The sequence below is a fragment of the Pseudorca crassidens genome, chromosome 14 (genome assembly GCF_039906515.1).
Source record: "Pseudorca crassidens isolate mPseCra1 chromosome 14, mPseCra1.hap1, whole genome shotgun sequence".
Taxonomy (NCBI): Eukaryota; Metazoa; Chordata; class Mammalia; order Artiodactyla; family Delphinidae; genus Pseudorca; species Pseudorca crassidens.
Window position 1 is genome coordinate 30,686,034 of NC_090309.1, and position 24,187 is coordinate 30,710,220.

The 24,187-nt window shown below is 40.9% G+C and overlaps 1 protein-coding gene across 26 annotated transcripts in view; it reads right to left on the reverse strand.

Moving 5' to 3' along the window:
* DYSF (dysferlin) overlaps window positions 1-24,187 on the reverse strand; it is a 222,467-nt gene that overhangs the window by 33,871 nt on the left and 164,409 nt on the right. For all 26 annotated transcript variants that reach the window (XM_067704737.1, XM_067704747.1, XM_067704750.1 and 23 more), the window contains one exon: window positions 5,220-5,318. In XM_067704737.1, coding sequence (XP_067560838.1) covers window positions 5,220-5,318 — 99 coding nt within the window. The remainder of the gene's footprint in view (window positions 1-5,219; window positions 5,319-24,187) is intronic.

Consider the following 24,187-nt stretch of genomic DNA (forward strand, 5'->3'; position numbering starts at 1 on the left):
TCTAATATTAAGATTGTGACTTCTGCTTTCTTTTCATCTGCATTTGCCTGGCACACACTTTCTCAATCGTTGATATTCAACTTTTATGAAGTGTTTTATTTTAGAGTTAGATTTTGCTTTGAGATCTGCTTTAAATTTTGTGATTAATAAATGATTGATATGACATGTATTGATATGACAGATATGTTTGGTCTGGTTTTACATTTGTATTATATTTACATAGTCATGTAATATGTTTATATTATATTTCCTAGTTTCATAGGGTTTTTCTAAAAATCTTTGCATGGTCTGTTTTCTGTGTGTGTGTGTGTGTGTGTGTGTGTGTGTGTGTGTGTGTGTTTTAGTTTTTCTGAGAGCTAAAATGACCTGAGTTTATGCTCTAATATTATTGTGTCTTTAGGGGCAGTATTCATGGGTTCCCCACTATAGCAATGATAAAATAATCAAATTTCATCTTCCTCCCTCTCCCTCTCCATCACCTAGTTTTAGACAATATTATCTATCTTAATGTTTATGTTCGTGCTGTTTGCTTATAATTTGCTTATATGCCTATTATTTGATTTGCCAATTTTATTATTTATATATTACATATGTTAATAGCATAAACATACCTTTTAAACCACTTTAAGTGTACAGTTCAATGACATTAAGTACAGTCACACTTTTATGCTCCCATCACCACCATTTATCTCCAGAATTTTTTTCATCCTCCCCAGTTGAAACCCCAAACTCACTAAACAATAACTCCCTTTCTCCCCCCGCCCCCAGTGCCTGGCAACCATCATTCCACTTTCTGTCTCTATGAATTTATTACTCTAAGTACTGCACATGAGTGGAATCATACAGTATTTGCCCTTTTGCAACTAGCTTATTTCACTTAACATATGTCTTAAAGATTCACCCATGTTGTAGCATGGGTCAGAATTTCCTTCCCTTTTAAGGCTGAATAATATTTTATTGTATGTAATTACCATATTTTGTTTATTCATTCATCAGTCAATGGACATTTAGGTTGTTTCCACATTTCGTGATTTCCAATTTTAAATAATATCTGTCAATTCTATTTATTCTGTAATATGACTATCAGTGCCCTTACTCTGTATTCCATCCTCTTTCCTCTTTACCTAACTTTTGTCAGTTTTATCATTTCTACATTTTCAGTATATAAGGTATTTACATTCTGTCCAGCTACCCTAACCCTCCCATTTGTTTCCATCTTAGGCCTAAGGTAAAATATGCTCACAACCAGTCCTTTTGTTATGGTTTTCCCAGTTACCTCCAAGTTGAGATGGCTCCTAGATGAGCTCCAATTCATCCCGTAGGAGTCCCTCAAGACGGGCTCCTGGGAGCCATACTACCTGTCTCCTGAATGTGAATACCTGTGTGTCTGTAGCCTTTATGCTTGAAGGGCAGCTTGGCTGAATGTCAAATCCTTGGGTCACCCTTTCTTTCCCTGATGATCTTACACATGGTGCTCTATCATCTTTGGGCATTAAATGTTGTAGAGGAAGTGAAGTCACTTTGATTTCTTTCCTTTTTTAAATTATTTAAATTTGTGTGGGGGGAGAATGTATGTCTACCCAGAGAATTTTTTCTTTATCTCTAGTGTCCAATAACTACACTAGAATATGTCCCTGGGTTGACCAATCTGGGTCAATTTTTCCTGACACGCAGCAGACCTTCTAATATGCATACTCAAGTATTCTTTCATTTCAGTGAAGTTTTATTAAACTATCAGCTGTTTGTTTTAGTTCCTTGTTTTGGTTGTCCTCCTTGCGGACTCCAATTATGCAAATGTTGGATCTCCTTTCCCTGACTACTATGTTTGTCATTTTCTCTTTATTCTTTTATAACTCTTTCTTTATTTCCATTTCATTCTGTCCTCTATGCCCCTTTCTGTGTTTTCCAATGTGGCCATTCTGTCCTGTGCTCCTTCCAATTTCATGTTTTCTTCTCCTTCTTTCCTGAATCTTACTAGCTCATATTTCACATCTTCTCATCTCACCAGCCCTTCGTTCTTTTATTTCTGCTTGCATTCTGACCACCCTATTTCTAAAAAGTTAACAGAAAAATCTTTCATCTCATCTGTTCCTTGGAGAAATTTTTCTGGTGGGTATATATATATCCTCTGCTTTTGGTTAAGTTTTGTTATATATTTTCTCTTTTTTCATAGTATTTTTAAATTAATACTGTGCTAATTTCTTTTTGTTATTACTTGTCACTAAATGTGTTAGATTTTCCTAGACCAGTTATTTCCTTTGTTCCCATAACAGAGGCAGGCTGTTCCCTACAAATATGGTTCATCTGTGTGATTCTTGTGTAGCTCCACCTTCTCTGTTTTCTCTGAACCAAATCAGGTCTAAGAAGCTTTTGTCACCAGGCTGAACCTGTCTCCAAAGTTCCCATGTCCATTGTTGTGAACAAAGGACATATTTTTATATTTTACAGTGAAACTTCAATTTCGGGAATTATATTTTTAACTATCTGTTATGAAAATTTTCAAGCACACACAAAAGTAAAGAGAATAGATAATAACTCCGCATGAATCCACAGCCTGTCTTAAATAATTATCCACATTCTTTTATTAGGAAGTATGGGGTTTTCTGAGATCAGCTACCACTATGACCTTTCATCATTTTCATGCATCTTCTCTTCATTTACTGCCGAGTGACTTCTACCCAATCTCAGTTGCCTTTGGACAGCCCTTACATGTATTTTGGAGTCTGCGGGTTTTATTTGTTTCCAACTTTTACTGAAAATGAAGTTTGTGGGTTTGAATGATTTCCAAAGAGAAAAAGTGAAAAATGCTGACTTATGCAGCCATGTTCATACTGGAAGTCCCAATAAAATACTTTTTAAATTTCCAAGTGGTTGGTCTTTTTGTTTAAACTTTTGTTATTAATTTCTCATTTTATTGCATTTAAATCTGTCTTGTATGATTTCTGCTTTTGGTAGCCTATTACTAACCTAATATGTGATCAAATTTTGTAAGTGTTCTCTGAGCATTAGGAAAAATGCATTTTCCATTTTTAAATTATTTTTATTCTCTATTTTAAAGCTACTCTTGATGTAGCTTAGAAAATATTTACCTTGTTATTCAGATCTTTTATTTCCTTATTTATTGGTTGCCTGTTTCATCTGTCTAGGAAAGAGGTGCATTAAAATCACCACTGCAATTTTAATTTCTGTAATTTCATGCCTTCATTTGTGTGAGGTAGTACTTTATATATTCTTATCCATTTTTGCTTTAAGGATTTCTAAGCTTTATTGTTCCAAACATTAATGTTTGAGAGTTTTTGCACTGAGATGTATATCTTTTATTTATACAAAACACTCCATTTTGTTTCCTTTGCTTTTTACTTTAGTTTCTATCTGTTTCTCTTTTGTTCATACTTACTTTATTTTGTTTGCCAAAATATTTACTACTTTAGCCATTCTAAGTTGTATTGTCTTAGATGTGTCCTTTAAAGACATGATAATGAATTTTGACTTTTGATGAAGTCTGAGTCCTTATCACTTAGTAAAAGACTGTAACCCAGTTTTATTTATTAGGAAAATTAATATTCTTTTTCTATTGTGTTTTTCTATGATTTCTGCTTTTCTATGCTTTCTTGCTGTATCTTTGTTTTCTATCTTTCACTATTGTGACTATGAGTTGTCTTTTTTTCCCTATGATAGCAATTTCCAAAATATGGTTTTTTTCCCCCCACCCATTGTGTACTCCATTCTCTCCATAATACTACAAGCTATTTTTCAAAGACCCATGTTGGTGGTGGTGGTTACTGATCCCTAAAGAACCAGCATTTCTTCCAGATCTGCTTTTCCCCCTAGAAACAGGTTGAATGCATTTTGTTTTTAGACAGCCCATTTTCACTTGGAAACTGTCACAGATCTCAGAGAGGTCAAGCTGGTGGGCTGGGTGCCAGTTCAGCATCCGGCATCTGAGGGAGTGGCAAGGGTGCCAGGGCCATGGGCCACCCTGGCAGGAGTCCTCATTCTTACTTGGCTTTTCTCATTTTTTGGCAAGGCCACAGTACCACATGCCAGACTTAATGTGTCGGACCTTCTTCCTGGTACGCAAATAGTTCTGTCTCTTTGCCCAGCCTCACACACCCACCTACCAAGTCAACAAAGAACTTGCTGCCTGGGGAGGCCTGAGCCTTCTGACTGCTGCTGCCTGAGGCCTCATCTCTGCCCCTCCAGGTCTCCAGGTACAATGACATGGGGGCATCCAACGTACCAGAGGCAGCTGTGGCCGCCTTGTGAGATCACCTTCCATACTGGTCACCCACCACTACAATAAGCCTCAAGCCTCCTTCACCTAGTCCCTGTTAGGGAGCTCCTTGGGCTTTTCTTGCATGTCTGACAGCCTTGGCCCCCTCTTGCTCTCTAGGTAGGGCTGCCAGGTTTAGCAAGTGAAAATACAGGCCACCCAGTTAAATTTGAATTTTGGATAAACAACAAATAGTTGTTATATAAGTACATTCTGTGCAATATTTAAAGCAAATTTATACTCAAATATTATTCATTATATATCTGAAGTCCAGTGTAACTGAGCATCCTGAATTTTACCTGGTAACCCTCTCCATGACACTATGTAACTCCTTCAGGGAGTAACTTTGAGTCACCTCTGGTTATCTTTTTTAAAAGTAGTCTGCTTTTAAAAAGTATAACTGTATTTGTGGAATTTCCTCAAAATACCAGAATTTGGCTGACTCATCCCTGGTTTTGTGTTGTTTTTCGGGCTCTGGGGTTTTTTTCCACAGAAACAGAGTTTACCATATTTTTATATGTGCTAGGTAATTTCTATCCCAGTTGCAGAGGTGGGGGAATCAGAGGTACATTCTCACATTGACTTTCCTTTTTATTTTAATGGAAAATTTTTATAATAGAAAAGTTCAAATAACTTTAAGAGAGACAGAATAGTATAACAAATCCCTAAGTACCCATCTCCAAGCTTTAACAATTTTCAATATTTTGCAATTTCAATCAACTTTAATATTATGAACATCTATCACAGGGTGACCCACATCATCTAAATAATTCATCCTTACTTTTCTTGAGCATTTTAAAACAGATCCCAGGTATCATTTCACCCATAAATATATATGCATATACATATAGGTATACATATATTCTCTTTCAGTTGCATCTCCCGCTGCCCAGTGCACATGCCCAGGGACTGCTAGACTGAAGAGGACACTGTGAGGAGGGCTCACCTTTAGAGTGTCGAAGTCCTTCTCCAGGTAGGACCCGCACTTTTCCCTCTCCCCTATCGAGGCAAAGAATTTGCTCCACCAATCAATGAACTCCTCCTCCTGAGTGGGTAGAAAAAAAGAGACTGTTTCAGAAACAGAATTTGCCAAGCAAGTTTCTTCTGGACCAACACCAAGCAAGGCTGATGGGCTGGCCTGGACTGCAAATCTCTCCTGCTGGTGTGAGTTCGGGGGAGCAGAGAGCTGGAACTCTCTGCCTCTCCAGGGGCCAACTGTGCAGTCAGGAGAAAGGTCTTCACACCTGCTTGGTGTTGAGAGGCAGAGGCTCTCACCCTGGCCCTGCCTACCTGCACCGTGTGATTCTGTTAAGCTCTTGGGGCCTCCCTTTTCCTTTCTGTGAAATGGGCATAATCATCACAGTCCCCCTGCATTCCAGGGGCATACTGAAGCTAAAATCAGAGGATACATAGGATAACTCTTTGGGGGGAAATGTCAATAAAGTGTTATTTATTAATAAAATACAGTACACCCAGGAAAACTCAGACCCCAAAGGGCTATCCTGATCCCCGCCAGACCACAGCCAAAAAAAAGCTTCCAAAATCAGAACTTAGTCTCCTGCAAGGTCAAATCAAGGCAGAGTCCCTGAAATTCAACGAATACTAAGTGCCCATTATTCAAAAGACACTATGCTCAATGGGGGAAATTAGGTGAGGAGAAAGGAAGTTAGTGACAACACACTCTCTGCCCCTTCCTTCCTTCGCTTATTCATATCTGTGGGCAAAGGTGGATGAGCCTGTTGGGGTACACACTGGTCTCCCCGCCGTTTATTCCTGGACAAGGCCCTCTTGGCTCTTGTGTCTAGAATGCTCCTTCAGCTGTGTCCTGTGCAGGTGTCTGGTCACTCAGGGAGTCAGCAAGTTCTCTGAAGGTGGGATTATCACTCTGCCTGGTCTCCCCCAAAACCCACGCAGGCCCAGGCACTGGGTCTGTGCTGCCGGTAAAGCTCTCCCAGTTCCATGGGAAGGGCCCAGGACAAGGTGTCAGGAGAGCCCATTCTGGGGCCCGCTTTCCTCCTCTGTATGAGGCGGTCAACTAGGGGATCTCTCAGGAGCTTGCTCTGATTCCATAAAATGAACTGAACCCCATCATGAGTTTCTGGAAATGCTGGTGCTCCCTTTAGACCAATGCCCAGTCCATCAAGCTCCACCTTATTAAGGGTTAGGATATGCTGTTCTACCTTATTAAGGGTTAGCACATGCTGCAGGCAGACAAAGGGAACTTGAACAGGTACAACGGGGACAGCGTGGACTGAGGTTCTCAGAGTCTCCACCCATCCTGGAAGTACGGCCCTAACACCATGTGTGTGGCCAGAATATGGTGCCTAGACAGAGCACCAAGTGGGTGCCAGAGTAAGGCTGAGTCTACAGAGAGTCTCTGTCTGACCAACTTACCAGGAGGATCTTCTGCAGCCAAAAAGGGGAAAAGAGGTTCAGATGGGTTAAGATACAGGGTAGCAGAGCTTTCTGAGTTGTAATGACTCTCAAAACAGCCAGCAAGGCAGACACCGCCCCTGATGTTTTAAGTTCAGTTTGAAGAAAAAGATGTCACGGATGAATAAACATACACAGACACACATATCAAACTCACCCAATCACGGACACACAAAAGAACATATTTACACAATCATGCCCAAGGAGATGTGTATGCTGAAACACACATATATCCCCCCAAAGTACACACGCTAACACACAGGCAAATATGTACACAGAAGTAGGAATGGTTAGAATGGAATTCAAGTTAGCTGTTTGATTCCTCTTAAGTCTTTCTTTTCTTCCCCAGCTCAGATACTTAAAGATCTGAGTTTATGACTCAGGCTCAGAGTCAGGCATAAAAAGGCAACAATCAGTGTATTTTGTACAAGGAAATGACAGGAACACGATAGCTGTGGGAAAGTCATTACATTTCCCTCAGTCTTGAAAAACCAAGTAAATTTTTTTAAAAAAAGAATATGGAGACAGAGATTCTGAGTAATATGATTAACAGTGCCATTTAAATACACAAACATCATGTAATCTAAAAACAGAACTTACACCTTCTTTTCCAGCACCATTGGAGCACTTAGAAAAAATTAAAAGCCACGTAGCCAATGTCAATAAAGTCCAAGGAATAAACCCATTACCAGTCACACTCTCTGACCTCAATAATAAAACTAGAAACTAATGAGAAACTCAAAAATTCCAACCTTTTAGAAATTTAAAGATGTACTCTTAAAACCCTTCTGAGTCAAAGGAAAAACCAAAACTAAAATCATAGATCCTTAGAAAATACCAAGAGTAAGAGGGCTATGCCTTAAAACTTGGTAGCCAAGTCTGTACTCAAAAGAAAATTTAGTCTTAAATATTCTTGCTTTTATACAAAAAGAATGAAAATAAATAACCTGATAACTCAAGAAGTTAGAGAAAAGTAGGAAGATAATTTGAAAATGATGAGTAGAATTATGGAGAATATTACAACTGATAATTCAATTCCAGAGAAAACTTTCAAAAGACCAAAAAAATAAACATTAGATTATTTACCAAATCTAATGTTAAAAAGTAGGTACACCATTAGGAATAAGAAAGATCAAATAAAAAGATATTATGGGGCTTCCCTGGTGGCTCAGTGGTTGAGAGTCCTCCTGCCGATGCAGGGGACACGGGTTCGTGCCCCAGTCTGGGAAGATCCCACATGCCGCGGAGCGGCTGGGCCCGTGAGCCATGGCCGCTCAGCCTGCGTGTCCGGAGCCTGTGCTCCGCAACGGGAGAGGCCACAACAGTGAGAGGCCCGTGTACCGCAGGAAAAAAAAAAAAAAAACGATATCATGGAGAGAATAAAAATATTAAGAGATTTGCTACACCCAAATCAATGGAAAAACCCTGGAAAATCTAGATGAAGTAGGTAACTTTCTAAAAATATATATAAATTGCCAAAATTAATTCAAAAGTAATAGAAAACATGAAGAGATCACTTCCTGAAAGTGGAAGAGATCTCAAAGAACTACCTCCAAAAAAGACATCAGGCCAAGATGGTTTCTTTGGAGGCAGGTTCTATCAGTCTCTCAAAGAATAGATCATTCTTTGTTCCACAGTATAGAAAAAAAATGAAGTTTCTCCCTTTCATTTTGTGAAGCCTGACCAGGGGACACACACACACACACACACACACACACACACACACACACACACATCAATCCTATTCCTGAACAGAGATATAAAGGTCCTAAATAAAATACTAACAAATAGATTGCAGCAGTAGATTTTGCATGGTCAGACTGGATTATTCCAGAATGCAGGAGTGGCTCAGTATCAATAAGCAAGGAGAGAAAACCCAAATAATCATCTATAACAGAAATTTGCAAACTATGGCCTGGTAGCCAGCCACCTGGTTTTGTAATTTACATATTGTCTGTGGCTGCCTCTTAACTACAACAGCAGAGCTGAGTAGTTGTGACAGAGACCTTATGTCCCCCAAACCTAAAGTATTTACTATCTGGCCATTTAAGAAGCTTATCAACCCCTGATCTATATAGGCAAAAAAGAAGGGAGTGTGAGGGGTTATAAAATTGTTATAAAATTTTTAGTTATTTCTCAATGAAGCTCTCATGAGTTAAGAGTAAAAGGAAACTTTCTTAGCATTGTAAAGACTATCTTCAAGCAATAGCCAGCATTGTACTTAACAGTACCAGGCTTTCTCCCAGAAGGGAGTCTGCCTCAGGGTTCAAATCCTGCCACTCCTAGCTGTGTGACCTTGGGCAAAACTTAACTTCTCTATGCCTCAATTATCTTGTCTGTAAAATGGAAAAACACTAGTACCAATTTGACAGAGTTATCGTGAGGAATAAATGAGTCGTATGTATAAAGTGCACAGAACAGTGCCTAGCACGGTGCTACTGACAATAGTATTGCTTTTTTGTGTGGACCAGGTTAGCTTCTGGCCAAGGGCTGGCTCTCTCACAGACTGCCAGCAGGAGCGTAGCTGGCCACCATCTTTCCAGAAGGAAATCTGGCTGCATGTTTCTACAGCCCCAAAAATGTGCCTACATTTTGACCCATCACTCCCATTCTAGAAATCTATTCAAAGAAAGTATTTATAGATATGCATAGAGACTTAACTACATTTATAACACGGAAAAACAACTTAAGCATCTGACAATAAGGAACTTCTGGGGTAAACTGTACATTCATGTGATTAAATGTTGTACAACATAAAAAAATGATGTTGTAGAAATGTTTATTGACATGGAAAGTTATTCACAATGGATGAGATTTACAACAGGTTAAAAACTGAATAATGAGAATTCTTTTTAATTAAAGGATCAAACCCCAAATGTTCACAGCAATTATCTGTGAATGATAAGATTACAGATGTTTTGTTTATTCCTTTTATTCTTGTGTATCACTCAAAGTTTTCTAATTCTTCATTGTATGCATGTATTCCTTACATAATTTTAAAAATGAAAGATTTTAAAAATAAAGAACAATACAAGGATACTTCAAAACACACCACCAAGAAAATGAAAAGGTAATTCACTGAACAGGAGAAAATATTTGCCCATGTGTATCTGATAAGGGATTTGTAACCAGAATATACACAGAACTCACACAATTCAATAATAAAAAGATGAATAACGCAATAAAAATGAGCCATGGATTAAAACAGACACTCCTTGAAAGAAGATACACAAATGGCCAATAAGCACATGAAAAGATGCTTAACATCGTTAGCCATCAAGGAAATGCAAATCAAAACCACAATGAGAGAACACACCACTAGGATGGCTATAACCAAAAAGTCAGATAATAACAAATGTTGGTAAAGATGTGGAGAAACTGAGACCCTCATCTACTTCTGGTGGAAATGTAACATGTTGCGGTCACTTTGGAGAATAGCCTGGCAGTTCCTTAAAAGATTAAACAGAGAGTAACCATATGACCCAGGAATTCTACACCTCATTATATATCCAAGAGAAATGAAAACTTAGGTCCTCACAAAAACTTGTACATGAATGTTCATAGCAGCATTATTCATAATAGCCCCAAAGTAGAAACAATCCAAATGTCCATCAATGGATAAAGAAAATGTGACGTACCCATACAATGGCACACTATTTGATAATAAAAAGCAGTGAAGAACTGATACATGTTACAACTTGGATGAACCTTGGAAACATTATGCTAAATGAAAGAAGTTCTTATGTGGTCACAAAAGATCACATGGCATGATTTCATTTATATGAAATGTCCAGAATAAGCAAACCAATAGAGACAAAAAATAGATTAGTGGTTGGGAGGAAATGGGGGACAACTGCTCTTGGGGTACAGGATTTCTTTTTGGAATGATGAATATATTCTAAAGTTGATGATGGATGATGGTTGCACAACTCTGTTGATAAACTAAATGCCACTGAATTGTATGCTTTAAATAGGGGCTTGTATTTTTGTGGATTATCGCAAAAAAAAGGTGTTAAAATAAAAAAGAACGGACGATAAAATACAAGCATATAACCTCTAACAGAAGAACAAAAGCAGAAATCTCAAATATTTATTTTAAGGAAATTAGAGTTAAGATTTTTTGGGTTTTTTTTTTAAAAGAACTAGCAATTGACCACCAAACAGGACTTAAGTCTTACCACACTCAACTCTGCCCGAGAACTCTCAGCTGTAATTTCCTCCTCCCTCCAAGTTCCAGGTGATTTCTATGGCTGGTTCTCCTTAAGCAGACACACTGGTGAGGAGCAGGGCTGGTGACTTTCCTAACCCCTGGTAACCCCAGCTAGCCAGCTGCTCAGTGATTTCAGTCCCCCTTTTCTCCCTGCATCCCGTAGGTAAGTCCTCTTCTAATCGTCCTCATTCTTGACAGAAATGACACATGCAGCAGAATCATAATTTACATCCTAGTTAGTTTATATTTGGCCTCTTTGCCCTTCCCCACTTCTAAATTTCCTTGGCCCTCTCTTGCTCCATTGTGTTTCTGGCCAATCAAACCTAGGTTTAAACCCAGCTCTTCCACATCACATCCAATGTGGCTGAACAATAGCAAACCAGAGGCTGGTCTCACTCCAAGTTCATGTCACAGCCTCAAGTGGGTCCATTGCTGTCATCCACTCCATCTCAACTCCCTGGTCCTCTGCTCTCCCCCCGCCGGACACGAGCATTCCACACCTTCTCCTTTCCTCTCAGCCCTCTAACACCTCCTCCCTGTCGTCACTCTGGGCCAGTGACCCTGCTTCCTCTTTCTCTTAGAACAGAAGCAATCAGAAGAGACCTCACCCCCTGCAAGCCCACCAGCACCGGCACCACACCCACCCCCCCTCCTGTTAAAAAGGTGCTCTGCTTGCACCCCGACCCAAGGCCACCCCTGCACTGGGTCATGCCCTCTGACCCATTCAAGGATGTGATCCTCTTCCCCCTCTCCTGTGTCATCACGCTTCCCTCTCTACTGGATCATTCCCATCTGCGTTCAAACATGTGACACTAGTCCCCCATCATTTAAAAAGAAAACCCTCAAACCGCACTTTTGGCTCCCACCTACTTTCTTTCTTCCTTTTGCAGAAAAACGTCTAGAGTTGTCTACACTTGTCTCTAATTCTTGTCTTTCCATTCGCTCTGCTCCACCGAAACTTGCCTGTCAAGGTCACCGAGGACTCAGGCCTCAAAAATCAACCAAGAGCAGTATTTGATAGAGGCAGTCACTTCCTGTCTTTGAAACATCCCCCTTGCTTTACAGAGCATCACGGTTGTGGTCCTCCCACCCTACTGGTCACGCCTTCCCAGTCTCTGCTGATTCCTCCTTGTCACCTGTGCTTTGATCATCTGAGTGGCCTGGGGCTCCAGGCTCAGACCCCTTCCCCTCCCCAACCACTCTTACTCCCTTGGGGTTCCCCTCGAGTCTGATGTCTTTAAATAACATATACACTGAGGAACCCCACGTGGAGCTCTCTCCAACCTGCATGACTCCTCTGAACTCCAGCTGCCTGTTTAACATCTCCGACTGGACATCTAATAAGCTTCTCGAATGTGCCATCTCCAGAATCCAATTCCTAATCACACCTCCCACCCGCCCACCTGCTCCTTCCACAGTCTTCCTCTTATAAGCAACTGCAACTCCTTCCTTCCAGATGCTCACGTCAAAACCCCCGAAGTCACTTTGGACTCTTCCTCATGTCCCACATTCCATCCATCGGCGAATCCTGTTGGCGCCACCTTCAGTACATACTCAGAATCAGACCGATTCTCCCGTATCACCACGGGCCTGGTCCCCATCATCTGGATTGTTTTGGGGGTTTTGTTTTTTTTTAAAATCTTTATTGGAGTATAATTGCTCTACAATGGTGTGTCAGTTTCTGCTTTATAATAAAGTGAATCGGCCATACATATACATATATCCCCGTATCTCTTCCCTCTTGCGTCTCCCTCCCACCCACCCTCCCTATCCCACCCCTCTAGGTGGTCACAAAGCACCGAGCTGATCTCCCTGTGCTATGCGGCTGCTTCCCACTAGCTATCTATTTTACGTTTGGTAGTATATATATGTCCATGCCACTCTCTCACTTTGTCCCAGCTTACCCTTCCCCCTCCCCGTGTCCTCAAGTCCATTCTCTACATCTGTGTCTTTATTCCTGTCCGGCCCCTAGGTTCTTCAGAACTTTTTTTGTTTTGTTTTGTTTTTTTTAGATTCCATATATATGTGTTAGCATACGGTATTTGTTTTTCTCTTTCTGACTTACTTCACTCTGTATGACAGACTCTAGGTCCATCCACCTCACTACAAATAACTCAATTTCATTTCTTTTTATGGCTGAGTAATATTCCATTGTATATATGTGCCACATCTTCTTTATCCATTCATACAATGATGGACACTTAGGTTGCTTCCACGTCCTGGCTATTGTAAATAGAGCTGCAATGAACATTGTGGTGCATGATTCTTTTTGAATTATGGTTTTCTCAGGGTATATGCCCAGTAGTGGGATTGCTGGATCATAGGGTAGTTCTATTTTTAGTTTTTTAAGGAATCTCCATACTGTTCTCCATAGTGGCTGTATCAATTTACATTCCCACCAACAGTGCTGGAGGGTTCCCTTTTCTCCACACTCTCTCCAGCATTTATTGTTTGTAGATTTTTTGATGATGGCCATTCTGACCAGTGTGAGGTGATACCTCATTGTAGTTTTGATTTGCATTTCTCTAATGATTAGTGATGCTGAGCATCCTTTCATGTGTTTGTTGGCAATCTGTATGTATTCTTTGGAGAAATGTCTATTTAGGTCTTCTGCCCATTTTTGGATTGGGTTGTTTGTTTTTTTAATATTGAGCTGCTTGTAAATTTTGGAGATTAATCCTTTGTCAGTTGCTTTGTTTGCAAATATTTTCTCTCATTCTGAATTGCACCAGTCTTCTAACTGGCCTCCCTGCCTTCACCCTTGCCCCCAAATCTATTCTCAATACGACAGCCACACACATCGGAACACATCGCCTCTCTGTGCAAATCCAGTGATTTGCCAACTCGCTTGGAATAAGGCCAAGCCCTTACAACAACAGCAAGCTAAAGTCTCTCATGATCAGGCCCTCACACCTCCCCCACCTCACGTCCTTCCACTGCTTCCTCACTCACGCCGCTCCCACCCCGGTGGCCTTCCCAGTCCACGAACATCTCCAGAGCCTTCATGCTCCTCCCACGGCAGGAACTCTATTCCTCCCCTGGGTCACTTCATCACCTCCTTCAAGTCTTGACTAACTACGATCTGTTTTCCCCTCCTTATTCACCATATTTTAAATCACTATCCCCCTCCCAGCAACTCTCATTCCCCCTTCCTTGCTTTTTCTCCCTAGCAATTATCACCATCAGACACTCCATATATTTTATTTAGGTACTTGTTTATTATGTCCCATGATGGCACAGATGTTTATCTTTTTTAACGCGATACCTCCATCCAATCCTTAGAACATTGCCTGGCGCATTTTTGGAGGCCAGTCAATATCTAACGGATATATGAATGCCTAGACAGCAGGGGGGTGGGGAGGCAGGATCCCTGGCTTTTAAATTTCCTAAAGCAGATAATATGCCATTAAAAAAAGAGGTTTAAGAGGATGTTCTTTCCAGCCCTTCTCCCGCTATTTACAGAGGAGATGAAAGAGTAGAGTGGGAGAGGAAGCAAGAACCAGAGTCTGTGAGGGTTTCTGGTAAGGCAGCCCCATACTCTCCGCCACAGGTCAGCCCCGAAGTGTACATGGCATAGACCCCTCTGTAACCTTGGACATCCGGTAAGCAGCAGCCATCCGGAAATTGCCAGAGAATTTGGGGCATATGGCGTTTGACAGAAGACGGCTGCAGGGGTGTCATGGGACAGAGAGCCTGAGGTAGTCCTCGTCATTTCCTGTAGACCCCGGAGTGTCACAAAGGAGCTGCCAACTTGTACCGTGCTCCCCAGAAAGGCTTGAAAGGTAGTCGAGAGAGAGAGCCGGGACACCTGTAAGGGCCTTCTGGTCGAGATAATGAGCTATAGTCTGTTTGGTCTGTGTGCCCAATAGATCCAGGGTGCACACACACTAGTGACCGGGGGTCCCTTCCTGTGGAGGTCATGACCTTATGGAAGCCCAACCCAGAATTCAGCTGCCTCCCAGGCGTGAGGACAAGAAAGAAAAATCCAAAACTAACTAAAGCTTAAACCTAAATGGTTGAAGTTACCAGGACTTTTCTGCCAGGAAAAATGTGAGCTCAAAAGAGAGATTAAGTTGAATTACAGAAAAATAAAGTTATATTTTCAACACGCTCACAGATGTGTGACTTGAAAATATCATTCCTGCTCTTTCACTAACCTGGCTTCTGATGGAGTTACTTCATGCCCACTTCTTCCTTCCCTTCCTCAAGAAGCCCAAGAATAAGTTAGCCCCCCGTGAGAATGAGCCCCACAGAAACAGGACGGTCCTCCCATGTCTTATCCCAGATGTGCCAAAGCCAAGCCACCCTCTGGTGTTAGTGGAATCCGATGATCCAAAGCTCCAAAAGGGAGATGGGCGTACACACTCTCTAATTCGAAGTGTGCTCTTGACCTCATTGTGTAATAGCTAAGCATCTAGTTTTGGAACGCAACAAAGAGGAGAAACAAATGCAAATGGCTCGATGGTTGAAGTGTTACCTCAGGCTTCAGCAAGAAGTCTGGCCATTAAAGCTTTATTTCCCCGTGCCCAGGGTTCAAGGTCCCTCACCATTCAGCCAGCCAAGCAAGTCAGTCTGATCAAGGCACGGACTGGCGGCCTCTCCAATTTCAGCTAATAGCCAACATTCAGTTCCTGAGCAACCGGAGCCATGTAACAAAGACATGCTTCTCCGGGCTTGATCCAGTCTAATGGGCACCCTAATCCCTCTGAAGACCCAAATCAGCACGGCACATTCAGACCATTTAATCTCCCGTTTTCATTCGGTAAGCCTGACGCAGTTCATGAATATGGATGGCGAAATTGACAACAATCATTCCAAGCCTGACTTTCTGTGAAGTTAGGAAAGTTGGGGAAGGCAGGGAGTAGCGCTTGTGTTCTCTCCCCAGGATGAACTCTTGAATCAAAGAGAAAAGTTCATGGTCAAATTCCTTTATCACCAAGGTTACAATTTTAAACCTTGGAGCCACTCTAGGGAAATATACACCCACCTCCATTTTTTAAAACTAATTTTAAGCAGGCCTTCATTGCCTACGTCAACCAGAAGGTAGCCATCCTAGACCGTGTTGAAAGTAATTTCTGTCTTAGCACAAATCAGCATCATCAAGATCGTAATATTAGAACCCAACGCTGGGATTAGTATGGGCTTCGAGTTGGTGTCTGTGAAGATATTTTGTGACCTATAAAGTTTACCATGATAAACGCTCTTGTTGATGTTGTCAACATCCCCAGGTTGACCCCCAGTGCTTCTGCCCCATAGCTCAATATCTGCAGAACTGGAATAATGACGTGATGATTCTCTAGTTCTTTAATTAATGTCTTGAGATTTAACACTGAGTCTGTTTGCTCACACACACATCAATACAAACACAGACATAACATACAAGTACTCACACCTCCATGTAAACCAGAAAAACCCCTAGACGTGCAACGCCCCGACTCTGAACCTACCCCACCCCATGCATACTAAAAGCTTCATGCCCCCCCAAACCACACAGACTTACACCCACGGTCAGCTACCGTGTTGATTCAGCAGAACTCTACACACTAATGACCAAAAAAACCCACTTAATTATTCCCACGAGTGGAACACTGGGCTTTCAGTCTCGTGTGGACACTCCCTGCAGTTCTGCCTCCATGTCTGTGGAAGGGATCACTACTCTGTTTACTCTGACTTCCAGCTGGACCAGCAGAGGTGGGAGGAAAAGGAAGACCTTTAACCAAAATGCTGAACTGCTTCCAAAAGGCCCCGCGAATCAGTGTGCCTGATATCTGGCAAAGTCAAGCAGATGGCGAGCAGAGAAGGGTCAGGACCTGACAGTTTGACTACTGGCCTGATCCAGATGGAGGGCCCAAGTGAGGTGCGGGACCTGTGGAAAATCTCTTCCAAACTCAGAAGCCTAAGGTATGTATGGGGGCCCCATGACTTGGTCCTCTGAGGACAGCATGACCCCATAACCCATGCAGAAAGTCCAAACGCATGGAATCTATCCAGCAGGGTGAATGAAAGAAGAGTGTTCAAACCTATGAAGAAAGCAATGAGACATTGCTACTCAAAATCTGTGATGATTACAGTAGGGCCTGGGCAAAAACCTTGCCTTACCTTCGTTCTGCTTATGTAGACAGTTTTGTTTGATAGGAGTTCCAACCATCTACTTAAGAGAAAAACTATTTTTGAAGGCCTTCCCAGGGCTGCAGAAGCATTCATCAAACTACAGACACTAATCTTAGCTATCTTAAATTCAATTTTAGAAGTATTTTGGGGGAGCCTACTATGTGCCAAAGTCAACCTACTTTCTAGTTACTGTGTGAGTTTTCATACACAAAGTCATATTACTTTTCAAATATTCTATATTTCGAACTTGCTGCTAATTCAGGCTGGTTTCCCATGCCTCCGTGAACGTAAGAGAGGTGCTCACGTCACTGGGCAGGTTGATAAGCTCCGCTGTGCATCCTCAGGGGGAACCTGGACTCAGCAGTGAGAGCTGAACCAAGTTCCAAGCACTGTTTTGACCCAGGCTGGGGAACGGGAGGGGACAGGGATGATGACAGGACCATCAGGGGTAGGAAGGCATTAAATTAGACCTCAGAGAGAACTTCCTGTCCTGTAGATTTTCAAGGAAAGCCGAGAATTTCCCTCTGGGAAGAGATGAAGCTTCTTCCTCGTGGACCAGGGGAAAGACCTCTTGGGAAGAGGGGAGTACAGGGCAGAGGCAGGGAGGGCTGCTAGGTGGGGGCTGGGGCCTCTTCTTCCCTGATGAGGCCCTGGAGTTCGCCAGACAAGTCTCACCCTGGGCTGTCCCCCCTGCAGTGCGCATCGAGGGAGGAGGGGTGCACCCCCGAGGAGACCACAGGAATGCCAAGCAGGGGAAAGGCGCCCGGAGCCAAGGGCTCCGGCAACGAGGATCCAATATCGGCGGGTGACTCCAGCCCCCGTAACAGGAGAGACCGTAAAGTATGTGCTCTGCTTCCCAACCAGCAAACACAGCAAATAACCAATTACTCCAAATAGCTAACAGATTTCGGCTCTGATTTCCCTCCCCTTGCCTCCCCTGTGCCTTCACTTGTCATTGGATGGGCGATTTGTATTTGCTCTGAGAAAATGAGAGAAGGAATGACTCACAAAGGAAGGTCCAGATTACACACAGTGACAGGCATCAAACCTCCCTAATCAGAACTAATGGGAGTGGGGGGAGTCCAGGCTGCACTGGCAACACATCTGAACCAGAGATATTTTTAAAGAAGTACAGTTTTGTTACTTTCAAGCGCATACAATAATTCTTGCTAAACCAATAGTGCCAAATACATGTCCTTAGGAAACCTGCTTTAAGGAGAAGATAAGTACCTTCCTCGTTAGCACATCTGATATGTACAAAAGTCCAGGTAAAAACCATTCATGTTATTAAGGTGAAAACACTGCCCCTGAAACTCTCAAGGCCAGAGGTGCAAGCACGGTGCACTGAGACAAATTGCCTTGGGCACCTTCTGGAAATACTTCCTCACTTGGGAGACACACCCTGTCATTGATTCCTTTGCTCAGAAAACCTTTGCTTCCAAGTCTTTTGATAAATTGTTGTTGGTACTCATAAGCTGCAGTGAAGCATTCCCCCCAAAACTTGGAATTAAGAGAAATAGGGCTGCCCTCGGAGAATCAGACCATGAAATCAATGCAGAGGGGTTCAGAGCAAGGAGAGGCAAAATCATCTCAAAGGGAAAGGCAGCTTCTACGCTGAGCCTTAACCGTAAGTGGGTAAATTGTACTAATACATCTAGAGAAAGGCTATGTCAGGAAACAAAGGAACTGATCAGTCCTGGAAATGTAAGAGAAGAGGAGTTAAGAGTTGACTGTTCACACCAGCATCATCAGAGGCAGGATCCCAGGGTTAGGAACTAAAGCTGTCCCTTTCTTTGGAGATGGAGTTATCAGTCCATTTTGGACAGCTGATACTCAATTTCAAATCCCAGAACTCCTCTCTCCTCATTCTGATTCTTCACTCATCTCCAGTCACAACTTGGCTTCCCAACTGCTGAGCCTATAGAGAGACCACAGGCTGGACCACTATCCAAGATCACATCCCCCAGCCAGAAGTATTTCTCACTGTAAACTCATACATTGGTAACCTTGGTCTAGAAACTTGAAAAATATGCATCTAGCCCTAAGAAAGTTGACCCATCAGGTGTCTGAGCTCACAAGGTTGAGGGTCCACACAGCCAAGACTGTAGAAACTTCCCTAGACTAACACCCCTGCCTGGAGCCAGCTCTCCTTTATTTAAGAAACTCCTATATAGGGTTCCATAGGCAAGAACTGTGGCTCGGACCTAGCCAGCCAGCATCTGACTGCCCCAACAAACATAGAAAACAAACTCTTCAGCCCAGTAGAAAAGCCTCTGATCCTGTTTTCCTTCTTAATTCTCCCACCCTGCTGGATTCCTAACCGGCAAGGTAAATTTACAACAATCTTAGACTGTTTCCTTCTTCCTTTTACCTGAGTTTGAGATTAGAAGGGGGCCTATGCACTAATGCAAGAGCCATTGGAGCTCCTGGTTCTTGACAAGCAAGGACTTCCCTCTGTGAGGACAGAAAGAAAAGATTAAGGTTCAAAAGAAGGGGGACAATACGAGGACTAAGATAAGTGTTCTGTTAAAGGGTTGAGTAAAAACGAAAGAAAACAAATGACCAATTTATGGTCACAGGAAGTTTCAAGAGGATCCCATAAACGAGAAGTTAGAGCATGTGGTCCTGAAGGAACTAGAATGTGCATGAAGGCATCATGACTGTCAAATTGAAAACTATAACAAAGACACTGATTTCCAGCAAAATGGCAAACTAGAGGACCAGAGAAACCCTCCAAGTAAGAACACCTAAATTAATTAATAAGGTATCTTTAAAATTCTTTTTAAATGCATGACTGAGCTGATAGGAATGTAAAGAAGATCCTTGGAGGCAAATGAAAAATCAAAAATCCAGAGAAATAAGGAGCCAAAATGCAAACTAAGGGTGGGGCCCAAAAAGCCCAAGCCAAACATTTAGTTTTAAGTGAATCTGAGTTTGTAGTGTTTCCAGGCATCTGATAAAAGTAAACATGTGTCCTCTCTGAAAGAATGTGACTTTCATCCAGGCCTCAAAGAACTCTCAGATAAAGTTCCAAGGAACATGAGTTCACAATTGAAAATAGTGAAACACGTAAGAAACAAGGCACCATGAGTGAGAGTCAGCTAGAAACACCAACTGCAGATCAGACCTGTCAGGACAACAGAAAGCAGAATTAACAGAAATAGGACTTTTAAGAAAAAAACTGTTTAAAAACTAAAGGCATTAACAATATGGCAAAAGAACAAGATACTTTCAAAAATAAACAAGAAGATTTGGAAAAAAAGAGAACTTTTAGAGATAAAAATATTAATACTTAGGACTAGAAACTTAATAGACAGGGTTACATAACCTTTAGAAACAAGACTTAGTGAACTAGAAGACATATCTTCAGAAATTAGCCAGTGTGTAACACAAAGAAACACGAAATATGAAAGAAAGTTGAACCGACATGGAGAATAGAGCAGGTCCATTGAAGATCTAATCAGGACTTTAGAAGGAAATGAGAGAATGGGGAATATGTAATATTTGAAGAGATAATGGTTGACCATCCAGAACTAATTAAAAGTAAAAAGGCAAAAAAACAGTCCTCAGATTTAGGAAGACAACAGCACAATGGAAGCCAGAAGGTAGTGAGATTAGTGAGATAGTATCTTCAAAGTGATGACTGGAGATAAGTGTCAGTGAAACTAGTATTTCTAAAATAAGAGTGAAATAAAAATATTTTCAAACAATAATTAAAAAGTGAGACATGCCTGCTGCCAAACACCTGGAAAGCCACACACACACACACACACACACACACACACACACACACACACACACACTGGGGCTGACCCTCACGCACCTGCCGGGCAATAGGAATGGGCATCATCAGAAAATCTACAAACAATAAATGCTGGAGAGGGTGTGGAGAAAAGGAAACCCTCTGACACTATTGGTGGGAATGTAAATTGATACAGCCACTATGGAGAACAGTATAGAGGCGCTCAAAAAACTAAAAATAGAACCACCATATGACCCAGTAATCCCACTCCTGGGCATATACCCGGAGAAAACCATAATTCAAAAAGATACATGCACTCCAATGTTCATTGCAGCTCTATTTACAACAGCCAGGACATGGAACCAAAATGTCCATCAACAGAGGAATGGATAAAGAAGATGTGGGAAAAAATTGGAAAAAAATTAAACAAAGTGACGACATTGCTGTCTGTTACACGATCTAAGAATGTCCAAACAATGGCAGCAAATGAGTAGCTGGAGAATAAGGGAATCGTGGAGTGAAGAGTCTTGGACTAGGATTCGGGAGATTTGGGATTAAATATTACTTTATTTATTATCATTATGCCAATTTTAAATGAAGGAATAGAAGCTCAGAAAGTTAACTAAGTCAACCAAAGATACCTAGCTTCTGAGTGGCGGGAATGAGATTGAAATGCAAAGCACTGAACAACTCAACTGACATTTCTCACTGCAGATATCCAACTGCCTTCTTGATATATCTTTCTGAAGTCTAACAGTCATCTTAAACTGGACTGGACAAAATAGAGCTTTGAATTTCTCTGCCTGCCCTCCTAATTCACTTCCCCACAGATTTTCCCCATCTCAGTTATGGTATCATCCTATCCATCCAGTTGCTCAGGCTTCAAACTTAAAGAACCATCCTTGATTTCTTCTAATTCATCGGTAGGACCTACAAGTTCTATCTCTAAAACATATCCTGCCACTAATACTGTTCAACTATCATTTTTTACCCCAACTATGGCAACAGCCTCTAAATTGGTCTTCTAGAAGAACATGTCTTTAAGTAGGGACGTCAGGTGCTCCTGAGAACTCTTGCCTCCTTTATAGTCCATCCTGCATACAGAAGCCAAAGTGGACTTTGTAAAGTGTGATTCAGACCCGGCCATACCTCAGTTTAAAGTCACCCAAGGCCTTCTCTTTATAACCAGAAAAAAAATCCACTGTCCTTGAAGTGCCCATGCACTCATTCCCCTGCTCCCCACTCTCCCCTTCATTCCCTACTCCGAGCCATGTTGACTTTTCTGCCTCTTAGACAGTCAGCTCCTTTCCATCTCAGGATTTTGACATCAGCTTTTCCTTATCCACATATCTGCCTCCTACTCGTCATTCAAGTAACAATCAAAATGTAACGGCAAAGTAACTACCTTAGTTAAAGCAACCCCCTCACTCACTCTGAATGGCGTTTCCACATTTTGTCTTCTTCTTAGTGCTATCACTTCTTGAAATCCCAAGAGATTGAAGCCTCATTGAAGACATAGACTCTGTTTTACACACTTTAGTATTTCATGCCCAGAATGGTACCTGTGTATATTTGGTGTTTAATAAATATTGTTTGATTGACTGAATTAATGGGTTATTTGCGTCCTAAGGTAACCTTTCAGAAATGATGAACTAACTAGTGAAACAATAGAACATTCTCTTTCTAAATCCAGGCATATGAATATATTGCGAGTTTGGTTCCAGACCATCTCTATAAACCAAATATCGTAATAAAGAGAGTCACATGAATTTTTTGGTCTCCAAATGCATATAAAAGTTATGTTTACACTATGTTGTAGTATATTAAGTGTGAAATAACATTATGTCTAAATAAAAAATGTACATACCTTAAAAAAAAGATGTGGTACATTTATACAATGGAATATTATACAGCCATAAAAGGAATGAAATAGTGTCATTTGCAGAGATGTGGATAGACCTAGAGATTTTCATACAGAGTGAAGTAAGTCAGAAAGAGAAAAACAAGTATCATATAATACTGCTAGAAAAATGGTACATATGAACTTATTTGCAAAGCAGAAATAGAGACACAGATGTAGAGAACAAATTTATGGATATCAAAGGGGGAAGGGGGTGGGATGAATTGGGAGATTGGGATTGACATATACACACTACTATATATAAAACAGACAACTAATGAGAACCTACTATATAGCACAGGGAACTCTGCTCAAAGCTCTATGGTGACCTAAATGGGAAGGAAATCTAAAAAAGAGGGGACACATGTATATATATAACTGATTCACATTGCTGTACAGCAGAAACTAACACAACGTTGTAAAGCAACTATACTGCAATAAAAAAAAATTTTAATAGAGAAAATAAGTGAGAATGTTTATAATGAATTGATCCCAATTACAGGAATTTCTATAGGCTCTACTTCAGGAATAAAGATGATCTCAGGAGAAGGAAGACTGGTCTACAAAACAAAACAGTCAACATGGGCATAGCTAAAAGAAAAATCAATTACTTAAAAAATAATATTGCTTTAAAAGTGTCATTTATAGAAGTAGAGCTAAAATATTGAACAAAAGTTTGTAAATTGGTAAGTGACTGGAATTAAAGCATCCAAAGTTCCTTGTAATATTTTGGAGGAGGCTATAAATACCAATTAAATTTAGACTTTACTAAATTGAATATACATGTTGAAGTTTCTATACTAATCCCTGAAGGAATAGAAACAATGTATAGCTTTGAAACTGAAAAGGGAAAAAGGAATGAAAAGACGGGGGCAGGGGGTGGGGGCAGGTGAATCTTTCAATCCAAAAAAATTTTAAAAAGAGGAAAAAAAGAAAAGGGCTGGACAGTAGAATAGAATGGCAGAAATAAATCCAAATATATCAGTAAGACACAATTAATATATTAGACTGTCCAACTCTCTAATTAAGAGCTTATGTCAGAATGTATTAAAAAAAAAACCAGACTCCATCTATTTGCTGTTCATCAGAGAGACACCTAAAACATAAAATCACAGAAAAGTTGAAAGTAAAAAGAAAAAGATATACTAGGAAAACATCAAGCAAGAGAATATGGTATAGCTATGTTAACATGAGACAAAACAGACTTTAAGGCAAAACTCATTAGTAGAGATTTTAAAAGGTAAGGAGTGGGGGTTTACTACGTATCATTAAAAGATTCAATTCTCTAGGAAGATATAAGAAATCTACAGTTGTTTGTGCCTAATAACACAGCCTCAAATATATAAAGGAAAAGTAGGCAGAAATAACAAGGAAGAACAAACATCACATCAAAGCAGGATGTTTTAATATCTCAAAAATTGATAAACCACACAAAACAAAATCACAAGAAAATAGATTTGAATAACACAGTTAACAAGTCTGATCTAAATGGACATGCTATATGTAAAACACATTGGG